Source organism: Urocampus carinirostris, chromosome 9 (genome assembly GCF_059441175.1).
Source record: "Urocampus carinirostris isolate Australia breed hairy pipefish chromosome 9, RoL_Ucar_1.0, whole genome shotgun sequence".
NCBI lineage: Eukaryota > Metazoa > Chordata > Actinopteri > Syngnathiformes > Syngnathidae > Urocampus > Urocampus carinirostris.
The window spans coordinates 42,265,929-42,284,729 of record NC_142357.1 but is presented as its reverse complement, the minus strand read 5'-3'; the positions used below and the strand labels follow the sequence as shown (position 1 = coordinate 42,284,729).

The 18,801-nt window shown below is 41.6% G+C and overlaps 1 protein-coding gene across 1 annotated transcript; it reads right to left on the bottom strand.

Moving 5' to 3' along the window:
- Positions 1–72: 72 nt before the first annotated feature.
- Positions 73–18,801, bottom strand: kdm2ab (lysine (K)-specific demethylase 2Ab). Its single transcript, XM_088343946.1, has 23 exons — positions 18,616–18,801; positions 18,192–18,232; positions 13,817–13,955; positions 13,565–13,643; positions 13,445–13,491; positions 12,288–12,466; positions 12,091–12,197; positions 11,926–12,019; positions 11,653–11,806; positions 10,380–10,495; positions 10,155–10,281; positions 9,805–10,076; positions 9,646–9,723; positions 8,167–8,427; positions 7,955–8,083; positions 7,795–7,881; positions 6,853–7,077; positions 6,747–6,776; positions 5,058–5,998; positions 3,793–3,956; positions 3,585–3,731; positions 1,787–2,002; positions 73–923 (listed from the first exon to the last, which is right to left on the bottom strand). Exons 2-23 carry the CDS (start codon positions 18,228–18,230, stop codon positions 742–744), a joined length of 3,813 nt encoding a protein of 1,270 aa, XP_088200072.1. The 5' UTR covers positions 18,231–18,232; positions 18,616–18,801; the 3' UTR covers positions 73–741.

Here is an 18,801-nt window from a genome sequence, read left to right as displayed (position 1 = left end):
TCAATCGATTATCGATCGTTGTCGTCATCGATTGGCTGCATTCAAAGACGTAAAATAACCAAGGCGAAAACATTTCACCTACAGCGAGATTCTGCTTTTTATTTTCCTTGAAAAATACATAACCGAGTATTAAAAAAAAAATCTGAAAATAATTATAGTGCTACAAGTCTCCCCATTCTTGAACACCTAAGCAGGAAAAAAAACAATGTACATTTATTCATTTTGTTGACTGGAAAGAAACCTGGATCGGGAAAAAGTTCTTTGAGTTGGGTGCAAACGAGACAATCCGATTCCACTTCCTGACCCCGCCCTCTTGGAATTAATACATTTTACATCTCGACAATGAATTGTGTTGTGGAGGAAAAAAAGGGAATCCCAGAAAAATAGATCAGAGATGTGGAGAAAAGACTATATTCCTTTAAACAGTCTCTGTACAAAAACAAAGAAGTGTTGGAAAATCATAGCACCTGATATCAAACGGTGGTCGAAAAATGCACCATTTTCCGACACCTGCTCCTTGGCTTGATACAGATGACCCCGCCCGAAGTTCACGCATGCTTGCCTGTTATATTTACAACCTAGAAATTGTATTTCCGAAGAGGAACCCGTGGATGCTTTGCATCGAGCAGAAAACAAAAATAATAAAGTGAGTGATTCATCACACAAGCTTCCTCCCTGCCCCTGAAAAGACAAAAAACACAAAGACTCCCGGGTCTCCTCTTAAGTGTCCGAGGACCGGCTTCAGGAAATCCTCTGGATGAGTTTCTCGTCCGACAGGCAGTAGAGCGTGTTCACCGAGAGCTCGGAGATGAAATCCTCGCAGGCTTTGCGGGAGACGCCCTTGCAGCCTCGCAGGTCCAGCAGGGAGATGCAGGAAAGGCGGCGGAGGTACTTCAGGCTGGTGTCGGTCAGTTTACTGCTCCCTGTGGCACAAAAACAGAGACACAGTGGATGGCATCACCCCGATTTGAGCTAACCTGCATTAGCTCCCTGTTAGCTTAAAATGTGATTTGAAGGTTCTGTTGGTATTAAACAAAATCATGCATGGACTTGCTCCCTCATATCTTTCTGATTTAATGTCCCCCCAAGTTCCGGTCTGGAGCCTTCGCTCTGAAAACGCCGGTCTACTCGTGATCCCAAGAGCCAAGAAGAAATCCACGGGTTGGAGAGCGTTCTCCATTGGGGCCCCGGTGCTGTGGAATGCTCTTCCCCCTGAGATTGGATCTGCAACCTCAGTGGAAATGTTGAAATCTAAGCTTTTTAAAACACACTTCTACTCTCTAGTGAAGGATTTTATACATTTGACTATAAAGGATTTTATACGATTGAATACAAGTTACATTTAGTGAGTTTAATGCTGCAGTTATTTACTGACTGTGCCTTTATTCAATGAGCAGTGAAAGTTCAGGGCACCCTGGTAGGAAATATTGTTTACAAGTTTACAATGGCGGGAACGGGACACAAGGCTGATAAGATAATCAGCACATCCGACGACGCAAAAAAGCCCTGATGACAGAGGACGACAGGTATTGTTTTGAGAAACGCCTGGTGCTGTTTTGAGTTTTCCAGACATCACTTCAATACTCCAACTCAATACAACATTTTATTTATATCTGTACATTCAAGGAAACTGTGCGGGTCAGATGTATCGACATTTCGTTCTGTATACACGTGTACTAGAATGACAATAAGTATATCTGAATCTAAAGCCCTTTGGGAGGTCTTCATTGACTTGAAAAGCGCTGTACAACTGCACACCATTCATCAGAATCATTCTTTTTCTCACCTCCCAAGTTGAGTTCCGTGAGCGTATTCCGGGTGGACGAACCCACGGCGGTCAGGAGGTTGATGGAGTTGTCGGTGAGGTTGTCGCAGTGGGAAAGATCCAACTTGGTCAAGTGGGGCATGTGGCGGATAACCAAGCGCAGTGTGGAGTCGCTGATGTCCAGGCCACCCAGTCGCAGACATTGCACCGTCCTCAACTGGCTGCGATTGTCGCAGCCTAGAACGCCACCGGGAGGGAGAACACACTAGTATGCATGCTTTGAGGACTATGAAAAAAAGACGTGAATAACATGGAACCCTTGTTAATGTAGTTATAGCCAATGTCCTTGGAAGCCTTCTCATTTTGTAGTTGTGTTAGACTAAATCCTGTTTAATAAGTAACAGAGTGCATTTGTGGCTGCTGCGTTTTTGTTTTTCACATCCAACAGCAACATATCCAATTGGATAAAATATTTTGAATGTGCATAACAAAAACAATGTGATCTGGCAATGGACTCCAGCGCTTCATCACTCTTGCTGCTGCTGGACCTTAGTGCTACATTTGACATTGTGGACCATACTAGAACGATCGGAAAAATTGATTGGTCTCTCAGGAACCGTCCTATGGTTCAGATCCTACCTCTCAGATAGGAAGCACTGTGTTAAATATGGTGAAATGACATCTGAGCCTTTTAGTGTTCCGCAGGGTTCAGTACTTGGCCCCCTTCTTTTCAGCATTTACATGCTTCCATGAGGTGATATTATTCGCAAGTATAATATCAGTTTTCATTGCTATGCAGATGACACTCAACTATATCTTCCGAAGGAAGATTCTGCCAAACTAAACTGTGGAAATTTGGAGGCCTGCCTCACTGAGATAAAAGAATGGATGTCACTCAACTTCTTGCGCCTTAACTCTGAAATGACCGAAATGTTAATTATTGGTCCATCTAAATGCCGTGACTTGTTCTCAAAAACGGCTCTGAACATTGACAAATGTAATATCACCCAGAGTGACTCAGTCAAATAGGTAGGTGTCATATTTGACCCCGATCTGTCCTTTCAAGTACACGTTAAGAATATTACTAGAAGAGTTTTCTTCCATCTTTGCAACATTGCTAAAATTCGCCCTAAACCGTCTCAGTCGGATGCGTGGATGATAATTCACGCGTTTATTACCGTCCCGATGACTGTAATGCACTACTCTCCGGTCTCCCAAAGTCCAAAATCAAAAGCCTTCAGCTGGTACAAAATGCTGCAGCCAGGCTTTTAAGACAAGAAAGTTTGATCACATGAATTTGATTTGAGCTAACCTGCATTGGCTCCCTGTTAGCTTAAGATGTGATTTTAAGGTTCTGTTGGTAGTCTATAAAATCATGCATGGACTTGCTCCCTCATATCGTTCTGATTTAATTTCCCCCTATGTTCCGGTCCGGAGCCTTCGCTCTGAAAATGCTGGTCTTCTCATGATCCCAAAAGCCAAGAAGAGATTCTCAGGTTTGAGAGCGGTCTTCATTCGGGCCCAGATGTTGTGGAATGCTCTTCCCCCTGAGATTTGATCTGCAACCTCAGGGGAAATTTTTAAATCTAAGCTTAAAACACACTTCTATTCTATAGCATAAGGATAACCTATATTTTATGTTGACAATATTTGTGTATTATTTGCCCTCATGTAGGTTTTAGATCAGGGGATGCTGTGATAATAGTCTGTGGTTTGCAATAATCTGTGGTCTGTGCAGCCCCTTGAGACTCAGTAATTAAGGGCGTCACAAATAAACATGATTTGACTTGACTTGTATCAAAAAGGTGAAAATAGACACCTGGAGGAGTGATCAAGTCCCTGATCTGAGCATCTTTGACTCCGACTGCATGCCGCAGGTCCAGAGTGCGGAGGAGAGGGCAAGCGGAAGAACACAGCGCAGAAACGGATGTCCACGAACAACCCGCCAACATCAGGTCCTTCAAACCTTTCAAGAAAATCGAATTCACAAGATGTTCGCGGCGTACCACGTTGCTTCGTAAGCATACCTGGAAGGCGACCAATGAGCCAGCAGAGTTGTTTCCTGGTGATGCTAGTCCAGGAAAGATCGAGCAAAGCGGGTTGTCTCTTGATGATGCCCGTTAGAGCTTGAGGCGTGATGGCGCGTTTGATGCTCAGGTCGATCTGTGTCCAGAGTCGCTTGTCCAGGCACCTGCGTTCAAGGAAAATATGATACGTCTATTGACATTACGTTGCCCTTTGCGGCAGAATGAGAGCCATGACAGACGGCAAAACGCACCGCAGCACTTGAGTCAAACAAATACCAATAACCACCACAGAAGAATATAACCACCGCTTTGTACCATGGTTATTTATTGCTTTGCGTTGGGCTGTACCACCTTGGCAAGGTTCTTAGCCCGATTTAGAATTTTATCAGGATTTGCAGCCAGCATTTTTTCAAGGCACGTTTGATGTATTTCCAATCAATTTTACGTTACGTAGATAAGTGTGTTGTGGCTAACTTCGACTCGCCTGCAGAAGAATCTCGCTCCCCTTAACGTGAACACGCACCTGTTTTTTCCCCTTTGCTTCTTAGCATTGAGTTTCCGACAGAACGAGTGTCACGATCGTAGGTTGGATGATGTATTTATTAAGGAATATTTATTGGCGTGATTAGAACTTACGATAAAACAATTTGGCGTTTGCGTGAAGGGGGTGAGAATCGGCAGGGAAGTGGAAATTCGCCACAATGAGCCACACATGAGCGGCAGCATTAGCTCAGGAGGTAGAGCACTCGTCTTGGAATCAAGTGGTCGCAGGTTCGATTCCCGGCTCCTCCGTGTGATATGTCGAAGTGTCCTAATCCCTAATGCCCCCAATAAACAGGTCGGTGCCTTGCATGGCTGACTCCCTATTGGCTATAGGTGTGTGAGAATGGGTAAGTGTGAAGAACATTGTAATGCGCTTTGGGAGGTCTTCAGTGACTTGAAAAGCGCTATATAAATGCAGACCATTTACATAATACGATCAATGTAAAATAAAATAAAAATGATAAACCATTTAAGCAACTATTGGTTACAGACGAGTTGAGATTAGGCAGCACCCTGGAGGAAACACATTAGGATACACAGCCACCTCATCAGAAAGCTGTACAATATTGGTTTGACTAGTCATTGTAAATGGTAGCTTTATTGTTGTTGTCTACCGTTTACCGGCCTCACCCACAGTTTACTGCCGTCTGTCATGATGTCGTCACATGTGCCTAAAGGGTCAATGAGTGGCATAGAGTGAAGTGAAGTAAATGGTCCCTCACCATTTGTACCAGTTCTTGCAGACGGCCATACACACGCAGAGATCGGCTCGATTCAAATATCGGAAGACGGACACCCAGACTTCCCTCTCGCAGTTCGGCCCGCTTCCGCCGGTTTCCTTGTCGCTGCCGCCCTGCACGGCCGACAGAGGGACGCGCCGCTGTGGGAGCGCAGAAGAAGAGGAGGCGCCGTTGCTCAGCTTGGCTGCAGCGCTGGGCTCTGTTCGTTTGGTGAGGTTGTGGTGGGATGCGTCGGAGTGTCCGCTGCGGGCGATTCCTGGCACGTGACTATTGGAATGTTTGTTTGTGTTTCTGATAGGTGGCCTGATGAGGGTTTTGTTTGGGTTGTGTTTTGGCGGAGCAGCGCATTGAGGGTTGATTGCCTCCATTTTGGGAAGAATGGCCGAATGCTCCTTCTTCTCATTGGTCGACCTTTGGAGTGTCACTTTCACTGTACCTCGCTCCGTCTCGTCGCCGTTATCCTCCGCGCCGTTTTGGTTGGCGTCTTGCCACTCTTCCTCTTCTCCGTCTTTGGCTGGTCGTCCTCCGACTCTGGACTGAGGCCGATTCTCCTTATTTCCCGCCCGCCCGCCTTTTCGCACCCTCGCTTCCTCGTCGTCCGAGGTGCTGCTGTTTGAGCTGCTGCTGCTACTGTCGTCACTTTCAAAGTCGAAGCCCGGATAATAGCGACCCCCCGTGGTTCCTCTACCTGCTCCTCCTCCACGCAACCTCACGCCTCGGCCTCGCCCTCTCCGGGCCTCTCCTTTGGGTTCCAAACTCAAACTGGAAGTAGACTGTTGCTGGAGGGACCCGGGTGGCCTGGAAGAGCCGGGCTGAGAGGAGGCACTCGGCCAGGAGGTGCCCCGACCTCTTCCCTGAGAAAGTGTGCTCCCTGGAGAGCGCAGGCGGGATTGCATTTTGGCGCGCTCCATTGCTTGTCTTTGCTAGGAATGGAAAGAAATATACAACATAAGCATTCTTGGCTTTACATCCAAACTTAGAATCAAAATAACCTCGATCAGTGTATTGCAACAAGAATAACCCCAACTCTAACAAGAATATAAAGAAAAAATGTTCACCTCTAACAAACTATCCTCAACCAGGATATTGCACTTAAAACTGTAACAAGTCAAATGAAAACGTTTTCCATTTGCACAAAAATATGGAAATGAAGTTAAATGTAAATCAAAAACAGTAAGATGTAAGAACATTTAACACTACGTAAATATAAGTAAAATACTTCTTCTGCAATTAAATACTTGTGTGTGTGTGTATGTATATATATATATATATATATACACCACAGCCATAACCCCCTAGTGGGAGTTGGCTAGAGTCATTTCTGACTCTTTTTGGGAGATTGATTCAGAGGAGGGGATTCCCAGCCCCCTCGCTCAACCCAACTGAGGTGTTGGGAGTCATTAGGTGACCAAACCCCCCAATTCCAACCCCTAATGCTGAACGCCAAGCAGGGAGGCAACGAGTGCCAATGTTTAAGTCTTAGGTATGACTTAACCGAGGCTTGAACCACAACCTCCCAGTCTCGGGGCGGGCGCCATACCCCCAAGGCCACCGAGCTTGTTTAAAGCTGGCAATTAAATACTTATTCTGCAAATAAGATGCTTCTTCTGCACAACAGTTTTAGAACAGTGAACAGTGTGAATTCAGTGAACAGGTGCGTGTGGAACTTACAGCAAGAATTCTGCTGCGCTCAAGCTTTATCTGTAACATTGAAAAAGACAAGTTCATTCCCTTTGCAAAGATGACGAAACGTAAATACATCGTGCCGAAGGCTGACCCTTTTCTTGAGTCGAAGCTCCAGCAGACTTGCTCTTTTGCGGTTCTGACGATGCTGCAGTAGCAATTTCTGAGAAGGAGGCGGGGCAGTGGGTCGCGCAGTGGCTCTGCCGCGCCGTGCCTTCGCCCCTCTTTCACTTACGCCGATACCTTCCCGGTACGCGAGTTTGGACGGAGGCGGGGATGTTGATTCTTCGGACGCTTCGCTTTCTTCTTCGCTGGAAGACTATTGCATAACGAATAAATTAGATCGGGGGTCAGGAACCTTTTTGACCCAAAGAGCCATAAAAGCAAAACATGTTTTAAAAAGAAATTAAGAGAGCCACATCATATATTTTCAGACAAAATTGAAAAAACTGCCAAACACGCTCTCTAGACAAAAACTAATTCTTCAGCACATTTTATTTCACTGTGTTTCATTTGATGATTTATTCAAATGTATGAAATGACGATAATGCCAAATCCTGTGTCCCAAATCAATGTAAATATGCTATTTACAATTTGATTTCCACCTCACGTTAAGAGTGTCGAGGCAATTTTTTTCCATGAAATCTGTCCTTAACGGTTTCAAAACAATGTGCATGCAAAGTTCTTTTGTAAAGATGTCACAAATGACTGCAAACGATAAGCATATCGTCATATTCACTTTGGGTGTAGACGGACCCGCCTACCTGTACTGCTCACCCAATCAAAGTCGTTTGCCAGCGTTTTTATTTATCGGTTTAAATGGTTTCTTATCGAACTTCTGCATTAAGTTGCTTCGGCTTTATATGGACCAAAATCGGGAAGAAATCACTTGACTTTGAAACGCGCAATAGTTACATTTTATTTCGGAGCCATATGTACTCATGAAAAGAGCCATATATGGCTACCGAGCCATAAGTTCCCTACCCCTGAAGTAGACCATTGCAGAAACAAAAACAGAACTTATTTGAGCGCGTACCTCAGAATCCGTCTCTTTGCTGTTGTAACACTTGGGACATTCCCAACAACTGGGCAGATCTGTATTAATTCTCCCTTCGCCGGGATCCTGAGAAAAATCGATGAGGGAAGCCACCGAGAAAACCAAACCGTTTGACTTGCTTTTTGTGAAGCGCACTCACCTTAATGCAACGCCGATGCGTGATCCGCATACAAACGGAACACTCCATGAGCGTGTGGGTGCTCGGGTCGGATTCGTCTTCTTCACCCGCTTCGCAGATGGCGCATCGGGCTGTGTTTGGCAGAGCGGGCTACACGGACACAAATGTGCGTCTTAAACATATGCGGATGCAAACAGCAATGTATTTTTTCCCCCGCATCGCGTAAAACTAACCATGAGACACTGCCTCATCTGACAGCCCTTCTTCATCCTTCCGGGCCCCCCGAATTTCCTCATGTCGAGGCAAAACTGGCAGTCCCCGCACTCTTTCCGGCAGCAGCCGGCACAAGTCTTACATCGCACTCGCCGGCGCCTCAGAGCGGATAAGCGCGATCGCTTGTGGGACGTCTGGCTGGACGACTTGTGTTGGGTAGGAGCCGTGCGGGGACGGACGGGTGGCGCCGGTGGTGGGGATGGTGGTCGGTACCACGACGGCTAGATGAAATCAAGTTGCGTGAGGATCAACTGGGCCCCGTCGGTGCACTTAGTAATGTCGTGCATCATATTACGAGATGAGGGTTTAAACTTTTAAACTAAAACATTATAGAGACCCCTCGCTTCTTTGCGCTTTGGTTATTGCTGGTTTACTGTTTCACAGATTTTGAATTAAATTGTTTTTATTGTCTTTTTTTTTTTTTAATTATGAATGAATGAAAACTTGTATTCAAATATTAAAATAAAAACAGAACAAAAACAATAACTCAACAACAAAATAATGTTACATAACTTGTTTGAAAAGGGGTAATAAGAAGCAGATGCTTATATTCCCCACCCCTTCACCTTCCCCACCAAATATACCAATGTTATAACAAAAATTGTAATAATATTAATAATAACAGTTATGATATTACAATAGCAAAAATAACACAAAGTTAACCATAGTTCTAGAGGGCGCCCCATGTTGGTTGGGTGTGACTGTGTGCGATTGACTGATCGCATACACCAGCCTCCCAAAACCAACTGGGAAGCATGGTGACTGCTAGATTTTAGCGGCTCTTTACATTGAAATGAAATTCAGCAATTAATTCTGACTCTGAGGAAAGTCAAAAGATCACAAATAAATGGATGTCACCAGCGGGCGCTCCGTGGATTATTATCAGGTTTAAGAAACGACTGAGGAGGCGTCGGGAAGAAGGCAAGAGCGGTGCTGCAGGCGTGGCCTTCTACGGCTAAGCTACGTAGCAACCCCCACAAGCTAACCCCTGAGGAACCTGTATTAATAACAACGCTAGTTCCATCTCACCATACAGCGATGACGACCTGGAACTAAAACTTATGGAAAACCGCTACATTTGGGATGGTTGTATTTTATTCATTGCAGAGACTTGGCTCAAATCAAGGACACCAGATGCTAGCGCGCAGCTAGCTCGGCGCTCTCTAGATTTTTTTCTTAAACTAAAAGAAGCCCTCCAATGTGGTTTTAATGACGATAAAATCATCCATTCAACTACAATTATGTGTCGTGTGTTATTATTAGATCTATAGTTGTAACTTTGTTACAATCGCATACTCTCAGTCAGTCACGACGTCATCTCGAGGTAAGTTTAACGCTTGGTTGTTTTTATAAAAGGTGTGACGCTACTTTGCGGATTTTCACTTTTTTGCTGGTGGGTCTGGTCCCCAAAGCTAAAACTGAGGGAACTCCGTACTTACTCTTTTAGGCCACTTGACAATGGGCTCTCCGGTGTAAGACAGTTTTGGGATATCCGTAGCTTGCTCTTTCAGGACCGCCTAAAAAAGGTAGAAGAAACAGTTAACACAGACCTATTGAGACCTTTGTTTTGTGCGGCAAAATTTTCACTAATGACTCACCCTCATGTCTTCTAACAGAGCTGAGGCGTTCTCAATCCCGGAAGGGACGCACTTTTTGCTCGTAGGCAAATCCTCAAGCTTTTCCAAGAGCGTCCAAAGCCCCTCAAGCTCAAAGACCGTCAATAAATGCCGTGGCCTGATCCCTTGATTGTTTTCTTCCTTTTTTAATTCTTCCTCTTCGGACTCACTCGACTTAACGTCGACATCATTCTCAACACCATTAGAAGTACCGTTCCCAGTCTTGTCCACCCCGATGTCCGTTCGAGTCAAACCTGGAAAGAGTTTTCTACTGTCAAAGGATGCAGAATATATCAAAGCGTGGATGTAAAAAGTGTGTTAGGAGTCCTCACCTATCCCAAGGGAGTATTTTTGGAACTCGGGGGTTAGGTGGGAGATGTTGGTCAGGCAGTAGAGGTATCTTTCCAGGGCGTACCAGCACATCTCGTAGTAAAAGGGATAGCGAAACTTGGCTGGCACCTAAAATGGATAGACCAAACACTTACTTTCCAGAGGATTTTTTTTTTTTTTTTTTTTTTACAAAGTATTGTCAAACAGTTATCAGTCAAAATACTCACCCGAGTGCGATCTTCAATGCTGTAGATGTTGAGCTGCATGGGGATATTAAAGCTGTGAAGGAAATTTCCGCCAAACACCAGGGTGTCTTCTGGTGTGTACACAGCGTGGATCCATCCTGCAATGAGCCACACACAATGAATGAAAACTTTATTTAGAACATTAAAATAAAACAGAACAAAAACAGTAACAAAATAATATTACATAATATGTTCAAAAAGGGGTAGTCAGAAGCAAATGCTTATATTCCCTACCCCTTTATCTTCCCTATTAAATACATTTTACAAATCCTCTTCTCCTCTTGTGTCTAATATAACAATATCTCATGGATATACTTATTACATAGGTCAGATATCAACAATTATATTACAATAATCACATATTTTATACACTAATCTTCGCAATACCCTCAACGTCACAATGCCACTAGTTATCAAACATCACTGCGGCACCAATGATAACGACAATAAAAATAAAAATTGTATTTATAAAAACAATTATGACATAATAATAGCAACAATAACAACAAAGTTTACCATAGTTTTAAACGCAGTATTTCCAATCTCACTCACATCCCATTTTGTTCATCCTTGTATTTCGCCACTAATGTTATTTTGTATTTAAATTTGAACACATGAATACTTGGATATTGTTTGATCTCGTCTTGTAAATTGTTGTTTGACTCCGCACACAGACGCACAAATACTTTTCCTGGCGGTTCTCACCTTTGGGATTATGAACTTACTACAGCCTCTCAAGTTATAATTTCCCTCTTTCCGAATGAATCATTTTTGGATGTTTTCTGGCACCGTGTTTTTGTTGACCTTAACAGTTACCGTCATTTCCATAACAGTTATGAAGTGAACATTTTTATTAAATGATCCAATTTTAAGAATTTGGACTGCATGAATAAAATATTCGTATGTTCCCAATATCCTACCCTGTGTATGGTTATTATTGCACGTTTTTGAAGGATAAAAAGGGGCTGTATCAACAAATTGATAATGACATAAGAAAATGGTTAGTTTCTATTATATCAATAGTCAATTCGGAAAATTACAATAAGCACAATTAGTATTTGCTGTAAAAATGATGCTCTTTCTGCAAAATCTAACATTTGACTCTGTGCCAGATACTCCCGTTAATAAAGAATGGCACTGCTTTTATTTGTTTGTGGTTGAAGTAGATCGCTCCGTCATAGTCTCTATCACTAGGTCCAATGATCAAAACTACCGCCGAACATTCATTTCATGTGTGTATTTGTCGTGCACAGACCTGAGGGAATCATGAAGGTATTGCCTTGCTTGAGTTCAATCCTCTGGCAGTCGTGACACTTGTCACCCAAGAAGATATCTCCCTGTTTTCCTGATAAAACCCAATTTTCATACATGTCCAGGTTCTGAGGGGAGGGGGGGATCAACCAGAACACCTGCAGGAGAAAACGTGAGAAGGGTAACTAACAAGACAGCTGATTGTTTAATGGTACCAAATATTAAAATATTTAGTTTTAGGCTACATTCAGACATTGTTGGAGCGTGAAAAACTAACCTTTCCTCCTCGAAGAATGTGGTACCAGACCGAAGTGCCTCCAAAGTCTATATGGAAATCCGTGAAACAGCCTTGCACACTCATTAGACAATACCTATGGCACGTGACAGACATGAAAACATTTTGGGACTTAATCCATGCGCCTTTTATATTGGTTCAACTTACTTCTGAACTTTGGGATAGTGCATGTCATTAATTGCATTGGTGGAGTCCCTCTGTCTCTCCTTGAGATGACGGGGCCACATGTTGTCCACCCAGTCGATCAGATCCACCTGAAAAAAAAAAAAAATGACACGTACCGTCGGCATTTTATATTTCCGTGGCAATCGTGTGTCTTGCATGCATTGTTAAACGGTTCTTACAGAAGCTGGTCGTTGCACCAGATTCTCCAGTTTGGTGTGGCTAAACTCCAAGCTGATAACATTGTAAAGTTTTTCTCGTTCTGAGGGCGGCGTCTCATAGTAGCGGCCCCACTGCGCCATTGACATCTCGATTCCCTTCTGGGTGTTCACGTCCATCACGTCGACGATACGCCGACTGCCTGGGATAACGTAAACGGCAGTTGAGTGAGTAAGGTTAGATGAAGGAATAAATAAAAACTTTTTATTCGAACATCAAAATAATAATTTAAAAAAAAAACAGAACAAAAACAATAACTCAACAACAAAATAGCGTTACAAAATATGTTCGGAAAGGGGTAGTAAGAAGCAGATGTTTATATTCCCTACCCCTTCATCTTCCCTATTAAATACACCAATGATAATAACAACAATAGCAATAATAACAGTTATGATAAAATAATAGTAACAATAACATCAAAGTTAACTATAGTTTGTAAACGCAGTATTCGCAATCTCTCGTATCACTCATATCCCATTTTCTACATCTCTGTATTTTACCAGTAATGTTTTTTGGTATTTAAATTTGAACACATGAATACTTGGACATTGTTTGATCTGGTCTTGTAAATTGTTCCAAAGTTTGACTCCGCACACAGACACACACATACTTTTCCTGGTGGATCTCACCCTTGGGATTATGAATTCACTACAGCCCCTTAAATTATAATTTCCCTCTTTCTGAATGAATAATTTATGGTTGTTTTCTGGCACTATGTTTTTGCTGACCTTAAATAGCACTTGTGCAGTGAAGAAATTAATTTAATCATATTTTAATAATTTGGACTGCAGGAATAAAATATGAGTATGATCTCGATATCCTACCCTGTGTATGGTTCTAGTTGCACGTTTTTGGAGGATAAAAAGGGGCTGTAGTCAACTTTTGTAATGATTGCCCCAGACTCCTGCACAATATGTTAAGTATGGAAGTACTAGAGAACAATATATTAAATACAATGCATTATAGTTCAAAAGGAATTTGCTTTATTGATTATTGAAATGATTTTAGATACCTTAGTTTGTATGTGTCTGATGTGTGTTTTCCAACTTAATTTATTGTCTGTTATGACCCCTAAGAACTTTCAGATTTGTAGAGTTGAAGAGAATCACGAGAAGCTTACCAACGAACACCTTCACATCACTCACGCTGAAGTCAGAGTCAGGCATTCTGGTAAAAGCAAAACAAGAAATGTCATTTCTAATCAACATCTGCTTGAACGTGATACGATGAGGAAACTGACTGTATTCCGAGGCCTTCATCTTTCTCAAAGATGAGGGGATCCCTCAGCCCTTCTCGTTGGATGTATTCAAAATTGAAATCTGCAAAAACACAAACATCCCGAACCTTTATTCTTTTTGAATGATATATGAAACAGAACTGTTATTGGCGTGTCTTGTCTAAAAAGTAAAGGCATTAAAAAAATCTATACAATCCATTTTTCTACCCGGACTTCTAGGTTATCAACCGTTCTAACTAGCATACTAACTAGTACCTTTGCCTTCCATGTGTTTGACCAAGTCCGAGCCAAACCTGCTACACTGTAACTTCTCATCCAGGTCGAACATACGTCTCCCTTCGATTTCATCGTCAGAGATTCCGTCGTCCTGGTATCGCCGTCGCGTGCCGGTACGCTAGTGACAAAAATATGAAAACAACATTTTAAAGGAAGATACAAAAGAACAGTTATTATTATTTACTCTTATGTTGGCTTAGGGTCTTCACTGACTGATTTTAAGGTTATAAAATGTAATAACAGATGTGTCTCAGGGGGCATAAAATCAAATTACAATCGGAACATATGGTTATAAATGCATGTGATGTTTGTTAGGATGTTGAATTAACTATATTGAGTGATACTCTTTTCTTTTTGGTGGTCAGGACTGTGTTATACCCGCTAACAACAGTTAGTGGTGCCAACTTCTAACACAAAATCACATCTTGATTGTTGCACTAGTTGGTTGGTTGGACCCCTTAACCACTAAGGTCGTATGTGGTTTGTCTTGGGCAAGAACAGCCTGGTGGCGCCCATCCCTCTCCAGGCCAACATATAGTTTCACCCTGACTAGAGCTGGGACCCCTTTGCGTGTTAGGCGGATGTGCTAAACGGATCAGTGAAGTGAAATAACTTCATATAGATTTAAGACCATAACTAAGGGTAATTTGATGTTTTAAAAATAGTGAACAAAACAATAGACAGCATGACAAAAGAGCAGGGGTTAATCTTCTACACATTGCCCCCCCCTCCTTTGATTCCCCAATAACGCCTGCCCCCCTTTTTCCTCTGCCATACAACACATGTACTGTTTGGCGAGACAGATGGATCCGTCGCAAAAACAAATACATGACATATCCCTACCCCCACTCTTTTCTTTATGCAAGAAAACTGCACTGCTGCTATTTTAAAAACGGAATTAAACGTATTTATTCAATTTTGTGGCAGAACAAAATAAACATTGTACTCTTTTTTTTTTTGTTGCAATATTTTGAACATGTGTGAAAATACAGCATGTAAGGGTTATCCAAACGTTTTTTCTTAAAAGCTTGTATCGGTTTGTTTTGAAAAATGAATTATCCTGATGTAAAACCTTTTATTAATACAAGGACTAACAGGCTTTCCGGGGCCATAACAATCTTAAACAAGCAGGAAAAACTGATAAAATATGACTATATCTTGCCTATGTATAAAAAAATCCATATTCATATTTTTTTTCCATTGCAATATCTTTTCATTGCACCATGTTTCTGATCCAATTACAATTTCGGCCAGTCTACAGTTATTGTTTGCTTATTTATTCTATAGTATTTTAAAATCATATTTTCCTCTTTTAAGTCTTTTATCACATGTTCATTCTCATTATTGTTCACTACATTGTTAAAGATGATTCTAATTCAATTCTAAAAAAATTGACATACAGTATCAAAAACCTGAGAAAATATTTATTCGATTTCAACATGCTGTTGGAATATTTTGTATGTCCTAATAAAAATGTGCATTTTCTTCTATGTCAGGTTTTCATTCCCCATTTAATGAAGCATATTTTCACAAAAATAACTGTAGAAAATGTCGAGGGTTTTATTTTACACACAATATGTTTCCGTCGTGCAGTGGTTAGCACATTCGCCTAACACGCAAAAGGTCCCCGGTTCGAGGCCGGGTGGAAACACATTTTGGCCTGGAGAGGGATGGGCGCCACCAGGTTGTACTTGCCCAAGACACACCGCACGAATTGGTACCCGTACGACACTAGTGGTTAAGTGGTCCGACCAACCAACAGTAACAAGAGAAATTTCTTTAGTCTCTCTTTTGATACGCAGTTGCATTTTTGCCTTCTTAAATTTGCGTGACTTTACACTGTCATAATGTTATTTCCCACTTCAGAAAATGTACCTACACAATAACCACTGAAGAAAACATTCAGAACTTTCTAAATGGGTGTGAAGGATCATGACAATAAATTTGCAATTACATACTTGCACTCCCCTCCCCATAATTAAAATGTACATTATTTTCGACATCATACTTTTATTCCCCTTTTCATAAAACATCCACAACAGAATACTGGAAGACATATTCAGATATTATTTTTAAGTGGGTGTGAAAGCTCAAAACAATTTACTTTTGCATCTTACACTTTTGTGTTTTTGTACTTTCTAAGTAAAATGTGGGTTTTCTTTAATTTTATGTTAGTTCTCACTTAATAAGCATATCAGCACCGGTACTGTGGAATGCTCTCCCCCCTGAGATCCGATCTGCAACCTCAGTGGAAATGTTTCAATCGAAGCTTAAAACACACTTCTACTCTATAGCATATGAATAACCTATACTTTTCGTGGACAATATCTCTGTATTATTTATGATTGCAACATCCTTTGCTGTCTGGTAATCCTGAAAGGGGGATGCTACATGTGAGGTCCCTTCTCAAGGTTTCTTCATTTTTCTCATGTTGAGGTTTTTGAGTTTTTCCTTGCCCTCATGTTGGTTCCAGATCAGGGGATGATATAATAATAGTCTGAAAAATTGTCCGTGTAATAACCTGTGCAGCCCTTTGAGACTATTTGTGATTAAGGGCGTCACAAATAAAAATGACTTGACTTGAAGAATCAAGCTTTAGTTTGGAAAGCAGGTTTGCCGATTTCGTCTTCTAATATATGGTAAGGCGCTCTAAAAAAACTATCTAAATAATTTTGCTTTTGCGATGTTCTGCCGAGAAATGCATCCCTGCTGAGATTTGCATCCCCTAGCTACTATAACCACTTTTACCTCATTTTATCTCACATTTATATCACTTTCCGGGTATGTAATGGCGGACATATAACCAAAACCACTTCGTCTTGCATTTGTTGGGAATGTAATACAACTTAAACCATTCTGTCTTTGTACTTGTTGTGAATGTAATTGAACGGTAATGCACACCGTATATAAATCACTTTTGAGAACTGTTATCCACTCTACCATAAACAGTGTTCTCGTTTGCCCGCATCCCTGCGTCCTAGACGCATTATTTTAGCTGGGAACGTACCGCGTCAAATCATCGTGCGTCACCCGGGACACAACTTTTTTGACACGAAATTGTCATGATCATTTTTCTCATTTTAGAAGATTTACCGCACTCCAAACTTTTTGTGAGGCAGATCCGCCAATGTTGTTTTGGTCTCGCGGTTCGAATTTTCGTCTGCACGCCGATCTCTAGTTCGAGTTGTGTAGTAAAAGTCCGTTTCTTTTTAGAGAACCGGCTTTTTCGGCTCAACTCATGAAAGAGAGCCGGCTCTCCAACGGCTCACTTGCTTTGATGCATTCTATTACGAATGATTATGTTGTATAAAGAAGTTAAGAAAAAAAGGAAGTATAAAAGGAGAAAATGAAAAAAGACAGGTTTGTGGTGATCCCTTTCATCAGTATATTACCAACAATAATTTAATGCAGAAAATGAATTCATAATTTGAATAAGAAAATGTATTATTCTACCTAATTATATTTGCATGTATTTTTTCCTTCTACAGTGAACCTCCAAGCGACTTCATTTTTGAACTTTTTTTTATAATAAACATCATTCAGGTCGAGCAACTCAGTGTCTCACAACAAAATGTTCATTAAAAATGTATATGATATAAGGAAACATATGTACAATATAAAATGTTAAACTACATAAATAAACACGTTTGCAAAAAAAAAATTGTTTGTATTTTGTAAGGGAAAGTACGACAGTTTGTAAGGGCATGGAGCACACAAAATTTTGGGGAGCCATAGATCTCTGTTGGGACCCATAGATTTTTGAGTAAGCGAGTCCCCGGGACCCATCACTTTTCACAGGTAAAGTGAACACTGCATAGAGCTTAATATAAGCTTTATGGTAGAGTGCGTAACAGTTTCAATACGAGTGATTTGAGTAGAAAAAGGAAAAATAAACATGTTACCTGCTCAAAAGTGATTTGTATATTACCGTGCGGTTAGATTCACAACAAATACAAAGACGGAATGGTTTAAGTTGTATTACATTCCCAACAAATGCAAGACAAACTGGGTTATATGTTCGCCATTACATTCCCGAAAAGTGATATAAAAGTGGGATAAACCAGGTAAAAGTGGTTATAGTAGCTAGAGGATGCAAATCTCGATAGGGATGCATTTCTCAGGTTCCTGACGGCTGTCATAGACAATGAACTTGACCGTTTGATGAACTGGGAGTCGTTGAGACGCCTTGACTGCTGCAGTTTTATGACCCAGACCACAACAAACAAGCGAGAGCGCATGGACACGATTTCTATGGATCTTAAAATAATATCACGATCTCATAGGAAATCCCCATGATCATTATTACAATCAGCTGATTTTGCCTGCCACCAAAGTCGCTGATCGGTTGACTTACCAGGCGTTTGCTGTATCGCGTATGAGGATCCTCCATCATCTCTAAAAGGACAGAAGAACTCATGAAAACACTAAAATGGGAAAATCGAAATATGATTTACACAGTTTCCCTGTTCGGTGCCGAAGAGAGGAACAATGAGGATTTTTGTATACATAGGAAGCCACTGTTAGCCAACAGTGTTGTTTGCGCTAGGAAACTAAAGCTAGCTAGCATCCTGGCATCAAATTATCAAAAATAGCGTACAATAAAACAGTTACGTGTGTTAATATCCAAAAGCCTAAAGTTATTTCGTAAAAAAAATCGAGAAATTTGGTTTAGCAGTAAGCGTTGTTAGCTAGCGTAGTTGAAATGTCTTTGATCGGCGGCTAGCTAGCAAGCTAATGTTAGCATCGGCAGTTGTAAGCTTTCTCAGGGTTTTGTTTACCTCCGCCTTCGGACGTCGTTTACTCGCTGCGGTCTTTTAAGTCTTCTCGGTTAAGTTTGTCTCCATGTTCTGGAAGCGAAAATGTGATTTACGGTCACCTTCTTTTATTCCCCCATAAAGTTAGACGGATTCGTCGCTTGGAGCCGCCATTTTCAGCTGGTCCGATAAAACACACAACTCGGGAGA

Excerpts from the sequence above, each read along its gene's own strand:
- kdm2ab (XM_088343946.1), bottom strand. The coding sequence starts at position 18,230 with ATGATGGAGGATCCTCATACGCGATACAGCAAACGCCTG. Across the intron at positions 10,077-10,154 it reads AAAATACTCCCTTGGGATAG|GTTTGACTCGAACGGACATC; the intron begins GTGAGGACTCCT and ends AACTCTTTCCAG. Across the intron at positions 3,732-3,792 it reads GCTCATTGGTCGCCTTCCAG|GTTTGAAGGACCTGATGTTG; the intron begins GTATGCTTACGA and ends TTTTCTTGAAAG.